Raw genomic sequence first — 25,280 nt, 5'->3', positions numbered from 1 at the left:
AACACATACTTCTTCATCACTGACATCATCTGATCCTTTAGTCTTGGAATTCTCCTTTTTCTAAACAAATAAAAGTCAGGAAGCTTGTTCATAAAGTGGATTTCTAGAATCAGTTAGTAGGGTAAGGTTCTCTATCTTAAATTTCAAAAATCACTCTTGCATCCTTTAAAAAATTGTTCTAATTTCCATTACAAAAATCAGAGTCACCCATAATTCAAGAAACACAAACCAGGAAAAAAACAGTGAATTTCATAACAAGTAATAAGAGAGAAGAACCTCCTGGGTGTGAGTTGTGTGTGGTAGGTGAAGCATTTTAGACATGACAATCTAAAGAAACTGTGGTGCTATGTCAGTGGGTGTAATACAAGATAACTTGGCTTTATTATCCAAATGTGTTTCGTAGAGTTCAAATAATGCGCAAGACGAGTACAAATATTGCGTGATATTTGTACTCCAGAAATATCAACAAAATTTGTCCGCACTGAAATACCAATTTGGCCATGTTGGATAATAAATCACTTATAAAATGTTTTGTTGTGTAGTATCCCTGAGTATTTGTACTCCTTGTTTGTTTTGAATCGCCCTATGAGCTCATCAAAATATGGTGCAATTCGTAAAAATACTCAGCAATACTACACAACAAAATATCTAATAAGATATATTTATCAACTCAGTTGATACATAAATGTAAATTGGCCACTGCAAAGAGTTTCTGAAGTTGATGTTTCAAGCATCAGCCCCTCTCCACAACAAGAACTTTGGAGCATTTTGGACACTTCTAGGTGTCAATTATCAATTCAGCTCCAAAATTGCAAGACAATTGTGGACAGACATCTATGTTACCTTCACTGAAGAAATATTTTCAACAGCGGGTTGTTTGCTCAGTTTTGGATCATTCAACAAATCATGACTGCTTTTCATCTTTAATGTCTGAAATCACAAAAAAAAAAAAAAAAATGGAAATCAATTTTGTTGTAAAAATTATCAAGTTTGGAGCAAGCAAACTAATTAATCAGATATAAATGTATGGAGAATATGGATATTGATGTTAGGGTGTAAAGGGTTAAGTCAAGTTAACCCTTTCACTGCCAAGATCTCATTAGTAATTCTCCTTACTGTCTGCAATACAGTTCTTATGATATTCATTTGGAGAATTTAGTAGTGGATCAACTAATAATCCCCTTATTATGTTTTTCTCTATTCTCCTATTCTCATTACTTGTCTGCTTGATATTGTACTGATATTGTAAGGAGAAATTCTGTCTTGGTCACTTAAGGGAGTAAAGGGTTAATTAATAATAATCTTACCTTTGAAACAGAAGCTACTGTTGATTCATCTTCTTCTGCTTCTTCGCCAAATGACAATAGGCTAAAGTTTCTACAAAGCAAACAAATATGAAATGAACAAAAACTATGGCTATGAAATATCAGATAATACTGCTAATTAAAGTACCTAAGAGATCTTTTTTAATCAGTTCTCAATCTTTCTTGCTAATTATCTAAGGCAATCAGAAGTAAGAGATGAATACCAACTGATTAAAAAAATTGGGTTCATTCTACAAGTTTGATCTATGCTGAAGTGATCAAAAGAAAACAAAATATATTTTTACAAAAAAAAGAAGAACATGAGAAGATGCTGTATTGGCACCTACTTTGTCCCTTTTACTTTTTTCTTTTTTCTTTCTTCAGGTTTTGTTTGTACTTCTTCTTTTATTTGTCTTGGAACTATGTCATCAAAAGGATTATATAAAACCTGAAAAAAATGAATTATCATTTTCCTAATTAGAAATTAATATCTATATAAAGTAGTAGTTACTGAATCAAATACAATATGACATTATTTCCATCAATAATCCACTATTTACAATAGTTATTTTTCCCTCACAAGATATTAGGATACCTCACTGACCAAAAAATAATTTTACCTAAAGTAAGATCTGTAAAGTGAGATAACTTTATAAGGGACAACAATGGTTACAGAATTATTTCACCGATGGATACTTAAAGGAAGTATAAACTGAACAATTCATCAAACCTCTGTTTTCTTTATTTTAGGGGGGAAAAGAGGTCTGTCATCACTGTTGACCTCACAGTCTTCCATCTTGATCATGTTGTAAATGGTGTCTCCTGCAACCTATAAACAGAAGTCATAGACTTTATCCAGATTTGTTTTAGTAAAACATGATATGCAGCTATGGTTTTCCTTTCTGCTATACTGGCCTCTCACTGCATGGCTTCATGCATTGTGATATTGCTCTTTGTGCTGATTTATCATTGAGATCATTTTTTTTCAAGGTTTAGAGTGCTCAATCAAAAGACCATTGCATCAAACACAGCCCTCTGCAAGGATAAATCTAGACTGCCATAAATACCATTTGTACTAGATACATACAAACATGTATACAAATTAAAAACGAGTAACAGTTACAAATGTTAGTGCAGGAAGCAACCCTGAGTGGTGACAATTTACTCCATAAAATCCAGAGGTCCTGGGTTTGAGTCCTGCTCATACCACTTGCAGAATTCCCTTAAGAAGTCTCATTTGGAGTTTAAGAGCAACTGTCAATTTAAAATTCAACCTAACCCTGGATTGCATTTGGCTTGTTTAACATTTCTCTGGGATTGGCATAGGAAACTATGAAATTCAGTAGTACAGTTACTGAAACCTGCAAACAATTCCCTTGCTTTTAGTTTGAGTTGTCATTGGCTCAAAGTAATATACAGCTGTTTTGAGAAAGGTTGTTGGAAAAAAGGCACAAAAGTGCATGTGATAAACCAAAAGGCATTATGGGTAGTTGTTGGGTCACGGTTCCTTGACCTCAGGATTTCAGAGAATCTGAGAAAACATTACTCGAAGGACAAGGCTTAGTATGTTTAATGAGTTTATTTTTCTATTTCAACTCTTTAAATACATTGATTACCAAATACATTGATTACCAGATACCCAGATTACCATTTAAGACTGTCACAGGCACTTTAAATTTGTTCTTTGTTTTCAAATTGATAACCTTTCTCACTATAGCCAAAAACCTTTGTTCTGACAAACTGTTAAAATTACTATAATAATTGGTTTTGGTTTTTCAGTACTTAACTGAATATCTTAACCTTGATAAAGATTTGCAACTGTCTGTCTTTTTTTTGTTGTTTTTTTTCTTTGTGGGAAAATAGGTCATTACCAGTAATTACATCACCCCCAGCAGAAGTCTTTTTTCTGCATTTTTACCTTGCCAAAGATGGTGTGCTTGCCATTTAATTCTTGTGTTGCTCCAAGAGTGAAAAAGAATTGGCTTTGATTATCATTGGGTCCAGCATTAGCCATTGCAACCAGCCCTCTGCGTACAAAACGAAGCCTTTGATGAAATTCATCCTAAGAAAGCAAACGGTTAACTTAAAACAAGCTACTGAAAAATGTTAAATACCAGTCTCAAAATCTTACTATATCTGCAAAAATGGATGACATCAACCAAAATTAAGTTAAATAATTACCTTAAAAGGTTTTCCATAGATAGATTCTCCCCCTGAAACAAGAACAAGAAATTAAAAAAGAAGAAAAGTCCAACTTTTTTACAGGTATCTGAGAAGACATGAAACACCACATTGAATCAAATGTTTATTTTAAATATTATTAATCAACCAAGTAAAAGACCATATTTATCGCCTGGCCAATTAGCCTATAACATACCCATCCCTGTTCCTGTTGGGTCTCCTCCCTGAACACAGAAACCTGCAAGAAAGATGTAGGTGAGTTTATTGACAACTTAGATAAGTTTTCCAAGAACTTGGATAAGTTTACCAAGAACTTGGATAAGTTTGCCAAGAACTTGGATAAGTTTGCCAAGAACTTGGATAAGTTTGCCAAGGACTTGTATTAGTATGCCAACAACTTGAATGTGTTCAGCGACAACTTACTATAGATAACTTTGTCAACAACTTGAATGAGTTTACTGACAACTTTGGCAAGTTTGCCAACAACTATGGTGAGATCCCCAAAAACTAAGACTACTTCAATGACAACTTAGATGAGTTTATCAATGCTAGATCTTTCCATTTGGGTTTTCCTGTACATGTTGTCACATGACCATTTTTCCATATTTGGATTGTATTTGAGGTTAAAGCTTCTGAATACAAAAACTGTCATCTTGACCTTGTCTTCACTGTTTCTGGACTTTTGGCTAATATAACACAGTCAACAATTGTCAGACAAGCAAGTAAAAAACATGAAGCAAGCTCCTCTATGACCAATTCTGAAAGTGGGCTGGAGCAGGTATAAAATTATCATACTTTTGCAACCTGATACTAATGCATACACCCAGTTCCTGACTTCTACATTATGAGAACCTTGTGTAGATATGGAGCACATCATATTTTGTGAACCTCACTAAATCTAACATTTACCTTTGATAATTCTGTGGAAAATGGTGTCATCATAATATCCCTCCAAACAAAGCTGAACAAAATTCCTGCAGGTTTTAGGAGCTTCTTTTGACCACAACTCAATCTCAATTTCTCCAGATGAAGTAATAAGAAGAACCTAATGTAAATAAGTGAGAAAAGCCTGTGGTTGTGAATTATTTTTTTAATCATTTTAAATTAACCCACTGTCTAAGCTTAGTTAATTGACAAAATTTTAAATCATTTTACAGAAAACTATTTAAAATGTTTATCAAATAGAGTTTGGATTAATGATTATGTAAAAAATCATCTACAATTTTTTTTGCCATTGTAGTCTATATTACTTTTCCACAAGACAACAATTAGGGACTAAACACCCTGAAACACTACGAAAAGATTTCTTTTCTACTTCACATCATATTAATCACTTCCTTTTGTAGTGTGAGTGGCATATAGTTCCCAAAGCTGATATAGTACATAAAAAAAAACATACTGCAATAAAAAAATTATGATCAGGTGACAAGCAATGGGAGATTGCAAACAGATGAAATCATATTCAATTCTCATAACAACCTTTGAGTCGTAATGTACGATAGGCCAGTGGAGAGAACTGCAAATTTGATCAGAGTGATGTAAAAAAAGTGGCCCTGTTTTTATGGTTTTTCCTGGGTGTTTATTACTTTTAGGCTAAATCATACAATTAATTACCAACTTTGTTGATACAAATTAGTTACTCGAATCACCTGTTGCGAGACAACGATAATTCTAAAAGATCTAATATTCTGACAGTTTGTTGTTGTCTTGAAATGTTCAAATCCGCGCGCCATACCTTTACAACAACAGCCTCATCTACATCAATTTTAATACTCTTCAACGCTATTACACTTATTTCTCACCTTTCCATTTGTAGGGGGCTCCTGGATGTATATGTTGCTCATTTTTGTAAAATTCGAAATTTAGTTGCCGAAATCTACTTTCGCATGTCCATGAAATCTTCCAGAAGCGAAACAAATCAGCGGGTTTTTGTATGTAAGCAGGCGCATAACTAGCTCCACGTGGATGTATTTCAAGATGGCGTCCAGGTTGTCGATGTTAGGAAACTTGGCCTTAAGGAGAAATCTTCGTATTTTCTGCCGACAAGTGAGTAGATAGTTTGTATAAATGGGGTGAATATTATCATACCTTCTGTAATAAATTGTTTTCAAATCCAGAACCGACCAATTGTCAATGGAAAACGCCCGATCTGTTCATGTGTGACCATGAAAAATTCAAACTTCATCAAGGTTAGTTGAATGATCACAAACACATTTCTGCGGATGATCGATCTTTTGTTTTCCTTTTAAAGTGATTAATCACTTTATGATTTTGTAATTTACAGGAGTTTGGAAAACAACCGCGGGGTTTACGATTTCTGCGAACAACAACAGGTACATCATCGGTACTCGTAATTAAGTGTTAATTATTCGGATTGTTGAATTTTCTAATGGTCTTGTTTAAGATTGGAACGATCCACACTGCTTTGCTGCGCCTCCGAAGCTAGTGATTATCGCTATAAAGTAAATTTTCAATCGGAAAGTACATCGACAAAATTACGAAAACTTCCGGTGAAGGGTGTTGTGGGGGTGTGTCAGGGGTGTGACAGGAAGACGCAGAATTGCGTCAATTAGAGATAAAATCTTGGTCGCAATTTTAAGATAAAAATCTCCGGTTCAGAATTTATAGGTTTTTGACATGTTAAATCGGTAGGTTTTGCATTGAAAACAACTGTTTTTTCAAATAGAGAGAGGGGGGTAGGGGGAGGTAAAGACAGGAGGCAAACTACTTCAGAATATGAGAGTGCTGATGGCAATAATATGAAATCCCTAATATTAGATAATTTCTGTATTTTCCAAAAAATGTTGGTGTCAAAAGTCTTCTGTGAATTATCTACTATGCCACCAAAACATTACAGTGGAGCATATAACATAATTTATCAATGCAAATTGATAAAAGTTTCTACTCTATTCAGGTATGAATGGAGAAGTCCTTCCTTTTAAATTATCTGACATTGGGGAGGGAATTGCAGAAGTTACAATCAAAGAATGGTAAGGAAACAAGTTCTATTTGATTGCCATATCTTTGTGGTTTACATAATTACTTAACAATAATTTTCATTGGATGAAAATGATTCTGTTATTTTCTAATAGGTATGTGAAGCCAGGCGACCATGTAAATCAGTTTGATAGTATTTGTGAAGTGCAGAGTGACAAGGTTAGACTTCATAACATGAATAACCATTTATGGTAACATGCCCCATAACTGACCAAGACAGAATTTCTCCTAACAACACCAGTACAATATCAAGTTGACAAATGATGAGAATGTAAAAAAATATCAATTAGGGGATTATTAGTTGATCTTATACCAAATTCTCCAAATTAAAATCGTAAGAATTGTATGGCCGACAGTTAGGAGAATTACTAATTAGAAAAAGTAAAATTAAATCCTATTTGTCATTCACAGGCATCAGTAACAATAACAAGCCGGTTTGATGGTATAATCAAGAAACTCTATTATGATGTGGATGATATTGCAAGAGTTGGACAACCTCTGGTGGACATAGAGGCAGAGGCTAATGTTGATGCTAGTGAGTTTATATTATACATCGTATGCATTTTATCCTGAAATCTAATACATGGAAAAGCCATAGCCAAATAATGTTGATATTTAATGATAAGAATAACTAATACCTTACAAGTCAATTTTCATATTTTTGATCTTTGAGTAGGAAAGAACTAATAATAATTATAATGGATTAGCAAAGTGTGCTTGATCAATTTTTGGAATGAATCCTAACTAAATCATGATTTTTAGATATTGATGCCGGTCCAAGCCCTGCTGAAGATGTCATGGCTGCCCAACAGAAGCCTAAACCAACACATGCTATAGAACAACCTCTTCCACCTCTGCCCCAGTCCCCTCAATCGGCACCACCTCAGTCAGAAGCTCCACCAACCCCTGCTCCTCAGATTACCACAAAGCAGACAAACAGCAGTGGGAAAGTGTTAACAACACCAGCTGTACGCAAAATGGCAATGGACCATAATGTAAGGACAAGTAAATAGATTTCCAGTGGTCATGAACAAATTTTACCGACTTCTTTTTGACATGCTTTTCCATGGCTTGTTTTTAAGATAAAGAATCAACTGGGTGGTAACTTAGACGGAGATGATTACAACTGAGGTGAGGACATGCGATTCAAGATCTGAATTGAAATGCTTGTCCAAAATTTTGTTTTTCAGATCAAACTGGCTGACATCTCAGGAACAGGTAGGGATGGCAGAATCCTTAAAGAGGACATACTGAATTACATTGAGAGAATGAAGGCCAAACCCACAGAAGGTAAATAGTTATTAAGATATGTTTTTTTGAACAAGTTATTTGTGTCTAAGTACTCTTTGCAATGACTTCACAGCCCCTGCCCCCACAGTAGAAGTTGCTACCCCCACCACACCACCCTCAACTCCAATTGCAAGACCAGAGGTGATGCTTGAAGACAGAACCGAAACTATCAAAGGAATTAGGAGAGCAATGGCTAAGGCAATGACAGCATCACTCGCAATTCCACATTTTGGTTACAAGGATGAAATAATTCTAAATGAGCTTGTGAGGTAACAATTTTACTTTTGTGAAGTCTGTTCATTTCTCTTTTCTTTTTCTGTTAAATTTCCAACTACCTCTCCCTCTACATTGTCAAATACAAATAGAGAAATTTTAAATGAATTGTGGCACTCACAGCAGAGAACAAAAACTATCAAAAACTTTTTTCAGGACAATCCATTTTTGCAAGGAATTGTTTGATTATTGGTTCTCACATTTTTATTGTCCAGGCTACGAAATCACAGTAAAGAATCATTTCAGGCAAGAGGGATGAAGTTATCCTTTATGCCAATGTTTATAAAGGCAACTTCTATGGCTCTACTCCACTTCCCAATATTAAACAGCTCTGTGGATCCTGCATGCGAGAATATCACTTTTAAGGTAAATAGTTTGATTTATGGTCACCTGATAATTAAGTTTATATCAACAATGCCTTCAAGAACCTCAAACCATGAAATGTAAGAATCCTTGTTAAGCAGACCACTCAGGATGGAACTATTTTGATCCTTTAATTCCCAGAATTGATTAATTATAATAAGTAATGTCTCCCCATAATGTCCATAATTTATCCAGCAAACAGGTAATGAGAATACTTAAGCTAATTTATGAGGAAATGTGAAGCAGTTAGAGGGGAGAATTAACAATCAGAACTTGGGAGTTAAAGTATAATTGGTGTTATCAAAGGATGTAGACCATGTGATGATCAAAATTGTGATTAATAACCATGCAAAATGCAACAATTCTTCATTTTATTCCTCAATGTTTTTTTCTCCAACCTGTCAATGAATACTTCATTTTGAACATTCTTGTCAGGGTTCACATAACATTGGTGTTGCCATGGATACACAACAAGGCTTATTGGTACCAAATGTGAAAAATGTACAGAACAAGTCAATATTTGATGTTACTGTGGAGCTCAACAGACTTCATCAGCTGGGACTGGCTGGTAAACTTGCACCAGAAGACTTGACTGGAGGAACTTTCACTCTCTCAAACATTGGATCAGTAAGCCTCGTCTTTAAATAGTTGCAAGTGGAATTGAGTTTTAAATTTGCAGTTTTCAAGTTAACTAATTTTTGAAGAGGCAAGTGCTATCTTGCAAGGGCTCCTAAACTTCTCCAAAATTCTCCAAGATTGGAACCCATTAGTCAATGCATCATGGAGAATCTTTTCTTCCATCTTTGTTTCCCCGAAAGAAATTTTTCCTTATGTCACATGTGCACCCAAACTCAACACACGAAGCAATTTTTTATAGAGAACTCAATCAGTGACTTGTCACCTTGTGAATCCAAAGCTTTGTCAGAAATTAAAACATTACATTTCTTGGTTATGTGATTCAATTGTTTCTGATGTCTTTGCCAGATTGGAGGAACATATACAAAACCAGTGATTATGCCACCTGAAGTTGCTATTGGTGCTATTGGAAGAATACAGGTTCGTTGAGTAGTCATTAATTCTGTAAATTTTCAGGAGATAACAAGTTAGGGTCAGGGGTGGATCCAGGATTTTTTTGAGGAGGGGGTACACCACTAAAGAATGGCGTAACTGACTGGTGACCGTGCGTAAACAAATTGTAATAGCGAATACAAAGAAGGCTTTTGCCTGGGCAATAATATAAATATGAACTGCTTAGAATACATATCAAACAATACAGTAGAACATCACTTAGAAAGCCGCAGGTCATCTCAGGGGGGGTGCACACCCCCCCCCCCCCCCACCCTAGATCTGCCTCTGAGGGTTCAATATCCTGGACACAATGTTACAAGGGAATAGCGTGTGGGAGGCTTGGAAGGGTATCAAGATTACACAAAACCTCTTTCCCAGCCTTTTTCAAGAAAATGTGATAATTCACAATTATAATAGAACCAACTAACATGCTGCAAAACAATGTTTCATTAGGATGTGTATTAGAGAATAGTGTAAGGTGTAAAGGAGAATATTTTCCTTGGGTTAATGAGAAGTAGCTCAGGGCATGGAAATTCTGCTGACTAGCTAAAGAACTCCCCAATCCCTTGATGTTAATGAACACCCTGTAAATTGTCAGTAAAACACTAGTGTAAGACCCCTCTGTTTTCTCCAATCATTCACTTACATGATTATTTGTTACAATTTTATAGGAAGTCCCCAAGTTCGATGAGGATGACAATATTTACAAAGCGTATATAGTCAATGTTAGCTGGTCAGCTGATCACAGAGTCATAGAGGGTGCTACAATGGCTAGGTTTTCAAACCTATGGAAATCTTATCTAGAAAACCCTGCCTCTATGATGATGGACTTGAGATAATAATTATTCTGGGTTCCAATTAGCAGTTATAATTTGTCTGTAAGGATTGTTAAATTGTTAGTAAGGGTTCAATTTTTCATGTTTCTTGGAAAATCAATTTGCAGGGGGGCATCCCTGTATAGCAATTACAAGGACAAAAATTAGATCAACAACTTCCATAGGGGAAGTAATTCAAGACTAATACAGGACAAATAATGAGGAAATATGTACAAAGTTCCCCCCGAATACTACCTTGTAAATTCAGGTAAATAAGTCCTATTTGTGTTAAGTAACAAATATGTTGCTGAAAGATCTATGTTAATGCCATACCTTAAAAAAAACAATTCTGAAAGTCAAAATCTAATATTATACATAACAATGTCCTAAATGGTTTGATAATTTTTGTCATTCAAACTGTGGTGTGTCATTGGGTGCAAGGTATAATTTAGTTACATTTAAAATTTCATTTCAGTTAATTTCATTTAGTTGTAAATTTAGTTAATATTTATCTAAATGACAAATCACACAATGATGTTAAGTCACTTGTACATGTATACATTAGATGGAGCTATTAAAGATCCTGTTTTACCCTTCACACCACAATAGGGTTCAACTAGTACAAAAACACCGTTATTTATTTTTATTTCTTTTGAAAATTATGTTGACTGTACATTTAGCTGGAGTTTAAAGCACTGTAGCTACAGTGGGAAAAATAATTAAGGTTATATTTTCAAAGGATTTTAATATTTAACCTTTTCTTAAGTAAAGATCTGGCTGTAGTCTATCAACTGGTGTTGAGAAAATGAGCTTTTTTAGGATTATTTATCAATATCATATCTATTTTTGACAGTATCCTGTTTGACCATGTATATCCAAATTCAATAAGGCTTGCAAAAAGTTAGTTTCATAATAGTAAAACTAAGGGTAAAAGCAATTTGGTATTCAAGTATTTTGTAATGTGTTTCATAATCTAATTATAAATCTCATGCGGCACTAATAACACTTAAACTAAATTAAAACAGTTACACTATTCGAGAATATAGTGTGTGCACAAAGTGCAGAATAAAACATTGAGAACAAGCTCATGAAGTTCTTGCAGTTAGTATTAAAAAAACTCATTATGAGGGCAAATTTAAAATAAGAATTTGTTTTCTTCCATTTGAGCATTATACTTTGAAAGAACTCCTCCCTCCCTTAACCACACCAAACATAATTTTAACATAATCAAAGTAAAGCGTGCACTCTGATTGGTCAATTCAGCGACCACCATTTGCCCATGGGTGTATGCTGCTGACATGAGCAAATACAAAGACTAGTTTTCCGTGCGCACTTGTTTTTTCTCGTCATGTAAGATTTGTTAAATAAAAGAAAACTCTTGCTACAATAGATCGATGTTATAAAACAAAATGGTAAATGCCACAGTATACACTATTGAATTATGGAAGCACTTGGGAGGTTTACTAAGCACTCAAGAAGCTAGAGTCACTCTTGGCTATCGCCTCATGTGACTCTTGTGCTTCTTTCATGCTTAGCAACCTCCTGCATGCATCCACAACTCAATAGTGTACGCTGTGGTGTTTACCATTTGTTAAGTGGTATAGTTTCTGCACTGATTAGAAAAACTATTAGACAAGCAAAAAAGAGAATGGAAGAAAATAAAATTATATTCTAGATTTGAAGAAAAAACAAACAAATGTGCAAAATCATTGAAAGAAGTAAAGTCATAAAGAAACAAATATTGCTCACATCCACTGTGGTTTTTGATGTTACACTTCGATGGTCGGACAAGTCAAACAGACCATTTTTTACCTACATTGGAGCAATGTTATAAAAGTTATTTAAAATACTACTTGTAGAATAGAGGAGAAGCAGATCCACACAAAAATGGTTGATACAGACGGCTTAAACATTCACCACTGCTCACAGATCTTTGCTCTACTTCAGTGTAAATCCTCAATATCTATACACATGTACATTAAGGTTAAACAGTCCTAAGAGAACATCACTCAGATTCTGAAGTTGTCTCATGTCTTTTTCTGCTCTTTTTCCTTTTCTTCTTTTCTTTGTGTTTGTGGCTCTTTCTGTGTTTACTCCTTGGCTTTTCTTTCCTGAAAATAATACTTGCTGCTGTAATTATCATGTAAATATTAATGTTAATTATAATTATTAATAAATTATAATTAAGTATAATTAATAATTAGAACTGATTTTATTTGTGCAAATTGAATCTCGAGCAGCATCTTTCAGTAGTACAGATTTTGTTTTCTGATTCTTAATTATGAACCCAATAATTTTGTGCACTCACTTATGTTTGTTGGTCTTTTTACTTCTTCTTTTATGACTATCAGATTCATCATCACCTAAAACATGTAAGGATAAACATAAAATTATTTTTTTTATCCCTAACATTAAAAATTATTCTAAATGGAACCAAAAACTGCCCAGGAATATCTTAACCCTTGGACCCTGAAAGTAACTAGCATCTAATTTCTTCTTACAAAATCAGTCCCTAACAGTCATGAGAATAATTTAAAAGGAAATGGAAAATTCTCCTATTTGGCACCTATAGAAACATACAGAGAACAGTATGGAGAATATGCATACTGATGGTGTAAAGGGTTTAAGTGATAATTTATGTATCATATATGAAATTTGCTTAAGTGCACAATCTCAAGTCAATAAAAAACATTAAAAAGTTTGTAGATTGTAGCCACAAAATAATGACATGTCAAATTTGACCAAGCTCCCTTACTTTTGTCACTTTCATCAGTTGTTGCTGAATGACTTCTCTTAGCTCTGAAACAAGAGACAATTAATATATCATTATAATCTTGCAAAGATGGTACTTAAATTACAAGACTATGTTATGTGTAGTTTGATACACAGCTGAGCATACCTTTTTAAAGCAGGTGGTGAATATGAGGCAGCCCTCTGACGAGGAACATCTCTTTGTTTCAAGGCCCTCTCTAGAGACTGGGATCTTACAAGAAACAGGAAATAGGAAACAATTGTGTGGGAAAGACATCATCATTTCCTTTGATTTTCAGACATAATGCTCTAAGTTAAAATAAAGTATGCAGTATCTAACCTTTCTTTTGCTATTTTTCTCTTCTGCAACTTTTTTCTTTTTGAGTCTGAATCAGATGAAGTAGGAGTTGTTGTAGAGCTGATGCTGATTTCTTTATCACTGTCCTCTTCCTCACTGGATGTACTACTGACATCAACCACTACATCCTTCTTTGGGTCAACGCGTACAAAGTTACGACACTGAAAAGTTAGGTGACCACCTATGAAAAAAAACAACAACAAAGAATTAAAAGAGAACCATTTGTATTGAGTGGAAACCTTTTTGCAAAATACCTTGGTTTCATCAACTGTAAATTGGCCACAGGAGAAATTTTCTAATGCTGACATTTTTGCTCTGACTTAAAGCTCTCACTGGAAACATCAGCAAACTCATTCCCAGGCCCTATGTTGGGGGTGGAGTGGGGGCTGGGGGTGGGAAAAGGCCTTTTCCTGCCCCACCCTCAACTAAAGGAAAAGGCCCTGGGAACCAGGTTGGAAACATCAGCTTTTAGAAACTTTCTCTGTTGGCCAATCTACATCATGAAAACTGATGACAAAACCAAATTACCTTGTTATACCCCCCACCAACACACACCTGAGCTTTCTAAAACTTACCCCTTTTATCATTAGTTTTTCTAATAAGCAAGACACTCTCCTCTAAATGCCCTGAGGTGAATGATCAATGCAGGCAATACTTATGTTCCTTGGTTAAACTACACTAGTGTTGTACCCAAACTTAAGTTAAGTATGCCACTGGTTTTACCCAAGATATGTACCCGTGTGCAGTCTCATTAAAGCTCTGCATGCATGCCAACTTTCTCATACTGGGAGTCTCCCTGATACAAAACAAGTCTCTTGGTCTTCCAAATGGTTCAACAAGTCTCTCAAATAAAAGCTCTGAACCAGCTTTCAAAGGCTTTGCTCCACTGAAGGCTAACCTCGCATCCCAGGATTTACTCAAATCAAAACAAATTTGGTTTTACAAACTTGTCTCGCCATTTCTCAAAGCAGTTTTTATGCAACCATACCTTGACAGAAACTACACAAAAGCTTTCTTCATTTTTTGGGATGGGAGATTGATTAGATCGGGGGAGGCATCAATTTTCTAGTTGGGGGGTACTGCTGAGTTGATGCTGTGGCGGGACAAGAAAAAATCTCCAGATTTTAGATCTCCACAGGTTGGCCGGGGATCTCTGGCTCTGAGACTTCAAACTTACTGTAGCCGCATTTCTTGCATCCTGTTCTTTGACTTTCATTGTTCTGGTTGGTTAGTCGTCCAATTAAATCTGGAGATGGAAATACAAATGCCTGATATTTTCTGTGTATTTTATGTAGTCAGAGAAGAAAGCAAGGTTTAAACCTTGCAAATTGAAATTGAACTTGAAATAATGACTATTCCTCAAAATAAAACTCATGGATTATATTCTCTGCCTATTCGCATTTTAAGATCTACTAAACATGTCATTAGTCAACCTTTGTCTATAATTATAAATAAATCACTCGAATGTGGAACTTATCCATCAAGCTAAAACTTGCTAAAGTTATTCCAATATACAAAAATGATGATGAATCTGACCCTTCTAATTATAGAACTATATCTCTTCTGTCTGTTTTTAATCGTATTTTCGAAAAAATGATGTCTCATCGTCTCAAATGCTTTCTTGATAAACGTAATATACTTAATGATTCACAATATGGTTTCTGCGAGAAACGACCTACTGAAGACGCTATCCTGGACATAATCAGTCAAATTGAAAATGACATGGACAAAAAGAAGTATTCGTGTGGTATATTCATTGACTTGAGGAAGGCCTTCGACACGATCCACCATTCAATATTATTGCTAAAACTGAATCATTATGGAATAAGTGGAATAGTGAACAAGTGGTTTGCTTCTTACCTAGTAGGTCGACAACAAACAACACAAATTGGTGTTAAAAATATATCCAAGAAGGAAGTAATCTTATCAGGAGTTCCACACAGGTTGGTGTTAGGACCCCTACTTTTCCTCATTTATATAAACAATATATTTAATAGCTCTAATCAATTTAAATTTTACTTATTCGCAGATGATACTAATCTCTTATATGCTGATAAAAACCTTAAGTTACTCGAAATCATAGTTAATGCTGAACTCTGTAACATCTACGATTGGTTTATCACTAACAAGTTATCACTGAATATAAAAAAATCTAACTTTGTTACTTTTTGGCCTGGACAGAAAAAACTGAATCACCAAATAAATTTGAGAATCTTTGACCATCACACTAACAGTTATATTTCTCTAGAATGTAAGGAATTTATTAAATGCTTAGGAGTACTTATTGATGAAACTCTTTCATGGGGTCACCATATTGCTCATAAATTATTGCATCCAAAATAAGTAAATCAACCGCTGTTATCTCTAGATTAAGACACTTTGTACCCTTAGTATTCTAAACCACATTTACAGGTCACTTATCCAACCCTATTTGTTACATGGTATAGTCGCATGGTTGTCAAGCTGCAAAAATTCAAAGAGATAAAATTCTAATCCTTCAAAAACGAGCCCTTCGCTTAATGTACTTTGGTGACTACAGATCTCATGCAATCCCGCTTTTTGTTTCTTCTCGTTTTCTTCCTTTGGATATGCTTTACTTTAAATCAGTTGCCATCATGATGCATGACATATCCAATAATTTTTCACCTTCTAAGATATCTAATAATTTGTCACCTTCTAACATATCTAACTTATTCACTTATCAAGCTAATATTCATCGGAGCAACTACAGAATACAGGGCCATTTAGGTCCACCTTATCGGCATGCTTTGACTATAAGACGCCAGCTTGTTCTGTTTTCTTGCTGTATCTTAAATGTATTAATGTAGTTGTAATTTGTCTGGAATTTGTTGCATCCTTTTGTTTTCTGCCTCGTTCTTCAAAGCATGCCGACAAGGTGGACCTCAATGGCCCTGTATTCTGTAGTTGCTCCGAATTTGTAATCTCTTGCTCTGCAAATCTTTTTATTTTACAATATCTTGCTCTGTACGTCTTTTTATTTTAAAATATACGTATTAAACACTGCCCGCCTCGAGTAGCCTTTGCTAACTGCGTGCAGTGCATATTTTTTGTAATATTGTAATACACGCATTCTGTAGTTTTAGGTTCACCTACCCTTAATGTCTGAAGAACTCATGTTTAATCAAATAAAGACTATTTGTGGCAGCTAGATGTAAACTCTACTTTCGTTGTTGACGAACATAGTTCATATTTCAAAACGCCGCCATATTGATTGAACGGCAGGCACTGAGGCTGACTCGGACCAAGTCTCTCACGACCAAATGGGATAAACATGGCGGTTTAGAGATCCTATTGTCTTTATATGTTTCCACTGTATTTTACCCCATTAAGTTGATTGGAGAGCCCTTGATCAGATGTCTCATCGAAAAGCAAGTAAACGTAGGAGAGAATTAGCTGGAGGTGATGATTTCTCCTCATCGTTCTTCCCACAAAAGAAGCGATCGAAATCACAGGGACAAAATTCTCAAACGAACGAAAGGCCACAGAATAATCTGTCGATAGGAGAAACTGAAACTGGTGTGAGAAGGTCATCAAGGACTCCTAAGCCAAAGGTATTTGAAGATGAAGAGACTGCTGTCATTAGTAGAAGTCCTGACGTAACTTCAAGTCCAAAACCAAGTGACTTTGAAATAACTCAGTCAGTAGTCAGTCAGCTTTCCAATAAATCCAACTTGATTTCGCCCACAAACGACGCTCCAATTGCCGAAAAACCAAAAAAGATAAGTTTTTCAGCCACTTTTGACGAGGGCCATAAGAGAGAAACGAGACGAAGTTACCAAAGTTATCTGAAAGAAATCGAAACAGAAACGGAAGTTTTCAATGATGCCCCTGTCAGGGTTTATAAGGATAGAACACCAAAGCTCACTGAAAACATTCAGAAGAATCCAATAGAAACAGGTTCTTTAAAGACACAGATTAAGAAAGAAGCACAAACAGATTTCTCTCCGAGAGTCCGGACATCTTCAAGAACACCAGTTCCTAAGAGGATTTTCTCCTTGCTAGAGGAAGGAGGGAAAGGGGAGAATAAACCAGAGGTGTCTGTCATCCCAGAGGAGGAAATTGAGCCATTACACTTACCATCAACATCTCCTAAAATAAGGTTCTTCTCAAGGGCTTCTGCACATGAAAAACCACAAAAGATTTTCCATTCACTTGAGAAGGATGATTTCATTGAAACAAAACAAGGTGTGACAGAGAATAACAAAACAAGAACTCCAAAAGTTCAAGGTGGTAAGAAAAGTGCATCCAAAGAAGAAAGAAATGATCAAGAACTGTTAAGGAACACACCAGAAAATTCTGACAAACCATCCCCAAAAATCAGAATTTCTTCAAGAGGTCACATGCCAAAAAGAACTTTCTCACTTCTTGAAGGTGATGAGGATGACAAGAATATTGAAGAAAGTACACATAGAGATGACAAAGGTATATCCCAGAGTCTTACTGAGTTCCAAAATACAACTGTAGTCATAAAGGAACCAAAGAGGCGAAGAAGCTCTAGCAATCAACAATTATGTAAACCAAAATCATCTCACAAAGGAGATGTAAACTTGTTTTCAAATCATGGAAGTCAAGAGTCACTTGGTCCAACAAACAAATCAGATGTGTCTAAAGTTATCAGTGTGAGTAGTCAAGAGTCTAGGGAAGTGTCTGCAAGAAGAATGAAGATAGAAGATTCTACATGGAAAGTTGATCAGGATAGAGGAAAGATGAATAAACGCAAGGGTAAACCTATGAAAAAGAAAAATACCCAATCAGATGAAGTTCAGATGCCCACATTAGCTGCTTTTGAAGCAAAAGCTGAATCTGACTATCATGCTGGTGAAGAGACATCACTGGCTCCAAAGCCAGCAAAACTTGAAAGCACAGAAAAAGTGAAACAAGCAGATAAATCAAAAGCAAAGAAAGGCAGTGGTGTAAGAAAAAATGTCTCGAAGAAGGATAGAGTAGAAAACAAACAAGGATTTTATTTGAGGGATTCTGTCACAAGTGTTGATGATTCATCCAGTGATTTTAACACTGATGTATTGAATGTGAAAAGAAAGGGAAAGATCATGGAAAACAGTAAACAGAAGGCTAGCAAAATCAAGGATAAAGTGTTTGAGAAGCCAGAGAAAGTTAAAAGTAATCATGACACTGAAAGTAAAGAACATGAACAGATCATCTTAAAATTACAGCTCCCTCAATCAGAGGATGGAACAAAACACAAGAAACATCATCATCATCACCACCACCACCATCATCATCATCATAAGCATAAACATGTGTCAGGAACTCATAAAGACGGATCACCAAAGAAATCACATCACAAGAAACCTGCTGCTAAATTACATCCTGATGGCAGTCAAACAGTTCCAGCACCAGAGAAAAAGAAGAAAAAGATTTCTATCAAATTCAAAGGCCTCTCCAAAAGTAATGTAGAAATACAAAGCAACACCCCAGAACAAAGAAGCAGTACAGTGAATTTACCTGAGCAATCAAAGGAAGGCAAGAAAAAGAAAAAGAAACAAAAGTTACCAAATTCCCAGGTTGAAAAGCAGCCAGCGTCGCCATCACAAACTGAAAGTGAACATGTGAAATTAGTCATAAAGAAAGCGAAGATTCCTGCTAGTGGTAAATCTAATGAAGGGAAGAAAAAGAAGAACACTAAACCAACAACACCAACGTCAAATAATCAGAAAAAGAAAGTCACTTCAAAAATAGAGAGTAAGGAAGAAGCATCAGTTTCAACTCCAGCCAAAAGAAGCAAATCACCACAGGTAAGTTTCCCTCAGCTTAGCATGCTATACTGTGTGTGTCAATCAATAACCAGAGGGGAGGGGGGGATCACATTCAATTGTGTAGCCTGATCATCTTGGTATGGGAAGTCATGAGAAGAACTTTTGTCAGGAGTGATGACTGACATTTGACAACCTGAGAGGATGGCATCATCTGATTCTGATGGTGACTTCAGTCACTACTTACAACAACAGTCCTCGGAACCACTTTCACTTGGACAATCAGACTACAGGGTCAAATTAGTATCTTGATTAGAAGTCATATTAAGTGTTATAATATAACTGACTCTGCTAGCAAGCAAGATGAGGCTATGTTGCCCGCTCAGGCTAACTCCCTTTTGTTATCTCTGGAAAAAGAAACTCAACTTTCTTTCAGTATATATACATGCAAATGCAAAATATTCAATATCCAGCCATTTGGACTTACAGTAACACTTAGACAATCTTATGACACATACTTGTACTATTATTCAATCATAAATTGTTTTTCTCTGTAGAAGCCCAAGGTAGTGACATCCTATCTGCTCTTCTGCAAGCAACAGCGGAAGAGAATTGCAGAGGAAAACCCTGGATTAGGTACATACTCTTTATAGCACCAAATATCTTTCCAAGAAGATTAGGGTTATGTGGTGATATCATATTCCAGTTGTAAGTTGTATTTGCACATGTTTTGCACGTGAAGCCACTTGATGAAGAATAAATTTTGCCATTTTTGTGCTCTATTTAGTAGGATTTTCTACTTACTGTTTCTCAGAGTTCACTGAAATAAGCAAGAAAGTTGGCATTGCATGGAACAACCTCAAGGAAGATGAGAAGGAGGTAAAAAAAAAATTCATTTGTAATGTAGGTAGCATTGATTCTATTTCATATGACTGTATGTGTTATTATTCTAAGGAAATTAAATTTCTGCTTTACACAATTCCAGAGAAAGTTTGAATGTTCATCTGTGATTCCTTGTAGTATTGGCGGAAAAAGGCAGAAGAGGTGAAGAAAACCCTCGGACTTGACAGCCCAAGACCTGTGTCTGTGTCCAAAGAAGGACAGGCTGAACCTATTGACTTAGCAGCCCATTTACAGCTCTTGGGGGAGTCCCTGTGCACAGTTGGAGCCTGTCTACGAGTACAGGTAAGTAAAAGTTGCTAGTCTGTCCTCTTATACTAGCGGGTAGTTGTAAACTTATGTGATAAAGGTGGAAACGATGAAAATGAGATTAGGATCATGTTATGGTTTTATGCTTGTGATGAGAATAGAATTGTTTTATTGTTTATCTGTTAATGCTTTTTTTTCCTTCCAAAGGACCCAGGTGAAGTCCATGGCAGCTTGTCTGTGTTATTAGACTCAGCCCTATGTGCCATATCCCCTTTATTGTTTCTAACATCACAAATACCTGAAATGGATGGCTGCTCCAAAAAGACTCAGGTATTGTTAAAAGGATCATCAAGAGTTTTGTGCTATTTTGCCCCACACATGACCAGCAATAAATAAAAAGTAAGGTTGTCAGTTAAAAACATAACCTTTTTTTATTGCAAATACTCACTCAATGTACTGTCCAGTTCTGAATGGTAGAGTATTGCAGCTGGAAATCTGAAGATCAGGGGCTTAATTCCTCTTAGAAACTCAGATTTTCTAGTTTGTCTCCTGCTTGTGACCAAACAAATAACCTCTTTACTTACTAGATCTTGATCTGATCTCATGAGGGAAAAAAAAAACAAGTAACCTTGCAAATGTTATTTGGACATCACAACTTAATACTTTGCTTTTATTTTAACAGACTGAAGTGCTGGACAATCTTGCTTATGTGATGCCTGGCCTGGGATGAAACAAAATCATCAAATATACAGCATCATGTTGGAACTATTGTAACAGTTGTAAATAGTATTGGGAGTGTGGGAATGTGGATAGAAATTGACGTAGCTTAAATGCAAAGATGTGACCTTATCAGCAGCATTATGTTGACCGTTTTTCTGAAAGTCCTTTTATTTTGATGAAGACTATCATGAGATTGTCCTAACAAAGTTATTTGCCAGCCATGGTCAGTCTATATTTGGAAAAACTATGTCAAAGGTCTTGATCACAATACAAATGGCTTAGTTTTTTCTTAGTTACATGTTAATTTTTTTGTTTTGTTCTGCTCCTACGACCATGAAGATTGCATGATTCTGTGAATTCATCTCACACAGCTAAACAAATATATATGTATGATTTAGAGATCCTTAGATTTTAAGTTGAACATGACTGTTAGCGCAAGATCTTACTAGTAACTTTCAGCTCATAGGAAAACTTTTCTCAGTAGCCATTTCTGTGTACAGTATATGATGATCTTTTGTAAATAAATTTTTTACTTGTTCATTTGGTCAGAAAGCAAAAATTCAAGATCATTTACTGCATGGGGATTATGCTTAATGAACATCTTTTAAAAGTAAAATATTTTAGTTTATATTTTTAACTTCTTTACTGACAATATGGAGTCTAATTTTAAGTTAGCTCCAGACTCTGTTTAGTAAAGTATTACTGGAAAGGTCACTTTCATATTCAAAAAAAAGTGTAGATGCAAATACAAATTTAATTTTCCCCTTACCCATAACATACTTTTAGGATTCTCAGTTACTGTGAGAAGTAACTATTTTGTGGGATAAAATTCTTCGACCCACCTTCACACTCTTTATTTATTATTCACTCATTAAATACTTGTCAGACAGTTGTACTTTGTTAGTGTATTTCCTTGTCAGAGAAGCAACCTTTTCTTGCTCACTTTCTTAATCACCTCAAGAGTTAACAATTAAAGTAAGTATATGTATAGTTTCTTCAGGAACAGGAAGGTTCAGACAGGCACAAAGGATGATTTATTAAAAAAATGTTTCAACATGCATAGAAGCTTCAAAGGAATGACACGAGCAAGTGTCATAACCGCTATCACTCTTGTAAGCGACCCATAGCAGTTTTGTTCTCACAATGTCATACATAATCAAGTGAAAGATTAGAAGAAAGTAAAAATATTAAGGAAAGCACATTGTTTAACTTCACTCAAATTTTTCTCTTTTGATTCCAGTGTTCTGGAAATACTTTTATATTAAAATTCTAATGTGTAGCTGACAGGGAGGTGTATGGGTAAAATTGGGTTTGTGGAGGTAAAAATACATAAGGCCTTCTTGTTATCATTTTTAGCCATATTTCTTCAATTATAACAAATTGGTGCCAATCACTCCTTCATATAACAAAAGAGAGAATATTATAATAGAAAATCCACCTCCCTGAAAGATCTAGAACCACTGAAATGTTCCTTTATTAGAACCCCATTTCCTAGTTCAAGATATTGACTGTCTGAAATTCAACTAAAGGTAGTTATTTCAAAAAGTTAAGACAGAAAAAAACACCATTAAACGGAAATGAAACTTTAGCCACAAGAAAGAGGAAGGGGAAATGATGTGTTATGATAATATTGACCTACAACCTAAGTTTCTGCTCGGTAAAATTATGCAAATCTCTAGACGTGCTTTAAAAAAACTTGACTCTAGTTGTGAGAACAAACCACTGAGATTAGAGGAATACTCTAGATGGAAGTAATATCATTTTGGAAGTTTTATTAACGGTCTGGATGTTTTAGCGCCAAAAGAAGTGAAGTGTGCCTTCTTTGTTTACATTGTTTTGTCATGTTAATTTTAAAATTGTCTTTCATCCGTCGACTACCGTCTGATTGCGGTTTTGTTAAATCACACTTAAGTTATGCCTGAAATATTTTGAGCACATGGCAATAGCACTTGTTAGCAAACTAATGAATTTACAATGTTTGTTTCATTTTAGACGGTATGGTGGGACAGGCTCCATTTCGCTTCGAGCCTGTTCTTTCAGCACGCTTATTTGTCGTTCCGGCGGCCTTGTTTCGTTTTTAACGTCAAATTCTCGTTTGTTATCAAAGACAGAAAAACAAGCCACGTGTAGAAATTTGAATTAAAAGGATCACGCAGTGTTATGTAAATGTAGCGAAAACAACTTATTGTCCCAAAGACCCAACGTTATTTGTCAAATTCGTGACGTCACCAACACGAAAAAACTTGCAAGCGCAAAGATAGAGAGAAAACTGAATTTTTTTACCAAGAAGTAGTTTCAAACTTTGATAGTCTTGTAGGAAAGTTTTCTGCTTTTCAAATTTTGAAAAATTTATTGGAAAGTGGGCAAAGACAATTTTGGCGGGTATATTACAATTTATTCAGACTTAATTGTCTTCATAAATACATTATCAAAGGCGGGAAATTCATTTGATCTGTTTAAACCGCCGAAGTCACCCGAGCAGAGCAGTGCTGGTTTAAAAATGGCCGACTTCCTGACAATTTCCCTTCAGAAAAGTGGAATATACTTCCCTCAGCCAGGATCAAAGCTCTTTTCAGTGAGTAAGCAGATGATCAGGCCCGTTCCAAAGCTTGAGGATGTTTCTGAACAGTTAAACTTGCCGCAGAAGCAAAGAACTTCTGTCATCGTCTGGTCTTCTCCAACAACACCGACGAACAAATTCACGCCACCTTCTTCTCCACAAACTCCAACAACTCCAACTGGAACCATTATAAGCTATTCACCGACTTCACCGAATGTTATTCCACCAAGAGGAAGACCCAGAGCAGATGTAGTAAACATTTTGATGAAGGAAGGCCAGAATTCGTATTCTACGATCCGATGCGATGTGTGTCATCGAGTTTTCCCGCGCGAAAAGTCTCTGCAAGCTCACAGAAGAACACACAGTGGCGAAAGGCCTTACGTTTGTGATTTCCCGAACTGTGGTAAAGCCTTCGTCCAAAGTGGCCAGTTGAAGACTCATCAAAGGCTGCACACAGGCGAAAAACCATTCGCTTGTTCCGCTCAAGGTTGTACAACTCGATTTACACATGCTAACCGCCATTGCAGCATTCACCCGTACGCAAGCCTGAAACGTATCTTCACCGATATTCCTCTGAAAGAAATCTTGAAAAACGAGAATTCCGAGCCTAATGAATACAAAGCGGCTGTTTTACAATGGCTGGCCAACTACGAGCTCGATAAAGAGGAAAGAAATCCTGCAAAGATTCAAGAGAAAGTCATGAAGCGGAAGGTGGAAAAGGAAATCGCGAGGCAGCAAGTTGTTGAAAGAAAGAAATCGAGAATTGAGGCAAGAAAACGAATGGCTGAGGCGAAAGAAAGATGGTATGGAGCTATGGCGCTCGTGGAACTCGCTGATACTCAATTTAACTATAATTAACCAGACACAAATCCAATTTTCAAACTTTGGTGTCCATTTCACTTTGTGAAATAAACAACATTTTGGCGCGCAAAGTTTAAATGGCTTTTATGTCATTGTACAGTGTTGCAATGTATTAGTCTCCGATCTCTTTTTTCTAACACTCTGTGTGAATCGTGTTCTAGTCAACATAAAGCGGATAGGTTTTACCTCTTTGGAAAAAAACATTAGCTAGTTTTAGAACTAACGCCTCGTGGAAAAGTACTTTCGGTATGTAAATTAGTAGTATTTATTAATTAGTGATAAATCCCATCATGATAACAAGTGTATAACTCGTAACTTGCCGAAAGAATTAGTTGTACATAGGGAAAAAGCATCGCACTTTTAGATGAGATTTACGCAAATATATTTGGTTTGTATAGTTCGTAAAATTTCCAAAAATTATCCACATTCAGTCATTCTTACACAAAATTTGAAGTGCTTGCTATAGAAAACTAAGTTCCTCTAGGCGTAGATTATGGTGTATTCAGTTGAGTGTGTTTTCTAAAACTCTTACAAGGATACAGTTCTTTAACAACAGTGCAATGAATTGAAAGTTAAAAATCAGGGTTGTCTTTTAGTGACTTAAAGTTTATTCACAATAAAAAAAAAAGTTTTAGTAGTATACATGATGTGTTGTCACTGTACATTTTAGTAATACAGTGAGTTTCTTTAATTTTTTTTTTCAAGTGCACCTCTCTGGTCACACTAAAATTTCAAATCTTTGTGACCACAATGATACACAGCCAGAGCATTAATGTTCTGTTACCTCAGGTTTTATGAATTTTCAGTATCCAACCTTAAAAAAAATCCGTTTGCAATGATGGACCACAAAACCAA

At 35.6% G+C, this 25,280-nt stretch overlaps 5 protein-coding genes across 6 annotated transcripts in view; 3 read left to right on the top strand and 2 right to left on the bottom strand.

The window, feature by feature from the left end:
- LOC111323899 (spliceosome-associated protein CWC27 homolog) overlaps positions 1-5,425 on the bottom strand; it is a 13,397-nt gene extending 7,972 nt beyond the window's left edge. Inside the window, exons 1-10 of one of the 2 annotated variants that reach the window (XM_088739523.1) lie at positions 5,288-5,425; positions 4,395-4,530; positions 3,682-3,723; positions 3,486-3,517; positions 3,223-3,366; positions 2,035-2,133; positions 1,652-1,752; positions 1,308-1,377; positions 844-930; positions 10-60 (exon numbers count right to left, since the gene is read on the bottom strand). In XM_088739523.1, coding sequence (XP_088595649.1) covers positions 10-60; positions 844-930; positions 1,308-1,377; positions 1,652-1,752; positions 2,035-2,133; positions 3,223-3,366; positions 3,486-3,517; positions 3,682-3,723; positions 4,395-4,530; positions 5,288-5,329 — 804 coding nt within the window. In that variant the 5' untranslated portion in view covers positions 5,330-5,425. The remainder of the gene's footprint in view (positions 1-9; positions 61-843; positions 931-1,307; positions 1,378-1,651; positions 1,753-2,034; positions 2,134-3,222; positions 3,367-3,485; positions 3,518-3,681; positions 3,724-4,394; positions 4,531-5,287) is intronic. The other variant, XM_088739524.1, reaches the window with a different exon arrangement.
- On the top strand, positions 5,417-11,375 carry LOC111323898 (lipoamide acyltransferase component of branched-chain alpha-keto acid dehydrogenase complex, mitochondrial). The gene is made up of 13 exons (XM_022927343.2): positions 5,417-5,531; positions 5,603-5,674; positions 5,770-5,818; positions 6,400-6,475; positions 6,578-6,641; positions 6,894-7,017; positions 7,245-7,477; positions 7,673-7,772; positions 7,846-8,041; positions 8,261-8,411; positions 8,844-9,035; positions 9,393-9,464; positions 10,148-11,375. Exons 1-13 carry the CDS (start codon positions 5,451-5,453, stop codon positions 10,313-10,315), a joined length of 1,578 nt encoding a protein of 525 aa, XP_022783078.2. The 5' UTR covers positions 5,417-5,450; the 3' UTR covers positions 10,316-11,375.
- A 565-nt stretch (positions 11,376-11,940) lies between these two features.
- Positions 11,941-16,646, bottom strand: LOC111323931 (uncharacterized). The gene is made up of 7 exons (XM_022927386.2): positions 16,515-16,646; positions 14,578-14,646; positions 13,383-13,581; positions 13,191-13,274; positions 13,047-13,090; positions 12,600-12,654; positions 11,941-12,402 (listed from the first exon to the last, which is right to left on the bottom strand). The coding sequence occupies exons 1-7, from the start codon at positions 16,534-16,536 to the stop codon at positions 12,297-12,299; spliced, it is 579 nt and encodes a 192-aa protein (XP_022783121.2). The 5' UTR covers positions 16,537-16,646; the 3' UTR covers positions 11,941-12,296.
- A 32-nt stretch (positions 16,647-16,678) lies between these two features.
- On the top strand, positions 16,679-21,896 carry LOC111323940 (uncharacterized). The gene is made up of 6 exons (XM_022927401.2): positions 16,679-19,177; positions 19,693-19,771; positions 19,950-20,014; positions 20,156-20,320; positions 20,492-20,614; positions 20,967-21,896. Exons 1-6 carry the CDS (start codon positions 16,775-16,777, stop codon positions 21,012-21,014), a joined length of 2,883 nt encoding a protein of 960 aa, XP_022783136.2. The 5' UTR covers positions 16,679-16,774; the 3' UTR covers positions 21,015-21,896.
- Positions 21,897-23,134: 1,238 nt separating this feature from the next.
- LOC111323888 (zinc finger protein 367-like) lies at positions 23,135-25,067 on the top strand. Its single transcript, XM_022927332.2, has one exon. The coding sequence runs from the start codon at positions 23,505-23,507 to the stop codon at positions 24,420-24,422; it is 918 nt and encodes a 305-aa protein (XP_022783067.1). The 5' UTR covers positions 23,135-23,504; the 3' UTR covers positions 24,423-25,067.
- Positions 25,068-25,280: the final 213 nt, after the last annotated feature.

This window comes from Stylophora pistillata, chromosome 11, assembly GCF_964205215.1.
Source record: "Stylophora pistillata chromosome 11, jaStyPist1.2, whole genome shotgun sequence".
Classification (NCBI taxonomy): Eukaryota; Metazoa; Cnidaria; class Anthozoa; order Scleractinia; family Pocilloporidae; genus Stylophora; species Stylophora pistillata.
This window is presented reverse-complemented; position numbering and strand designations above follow the sequence as displayed.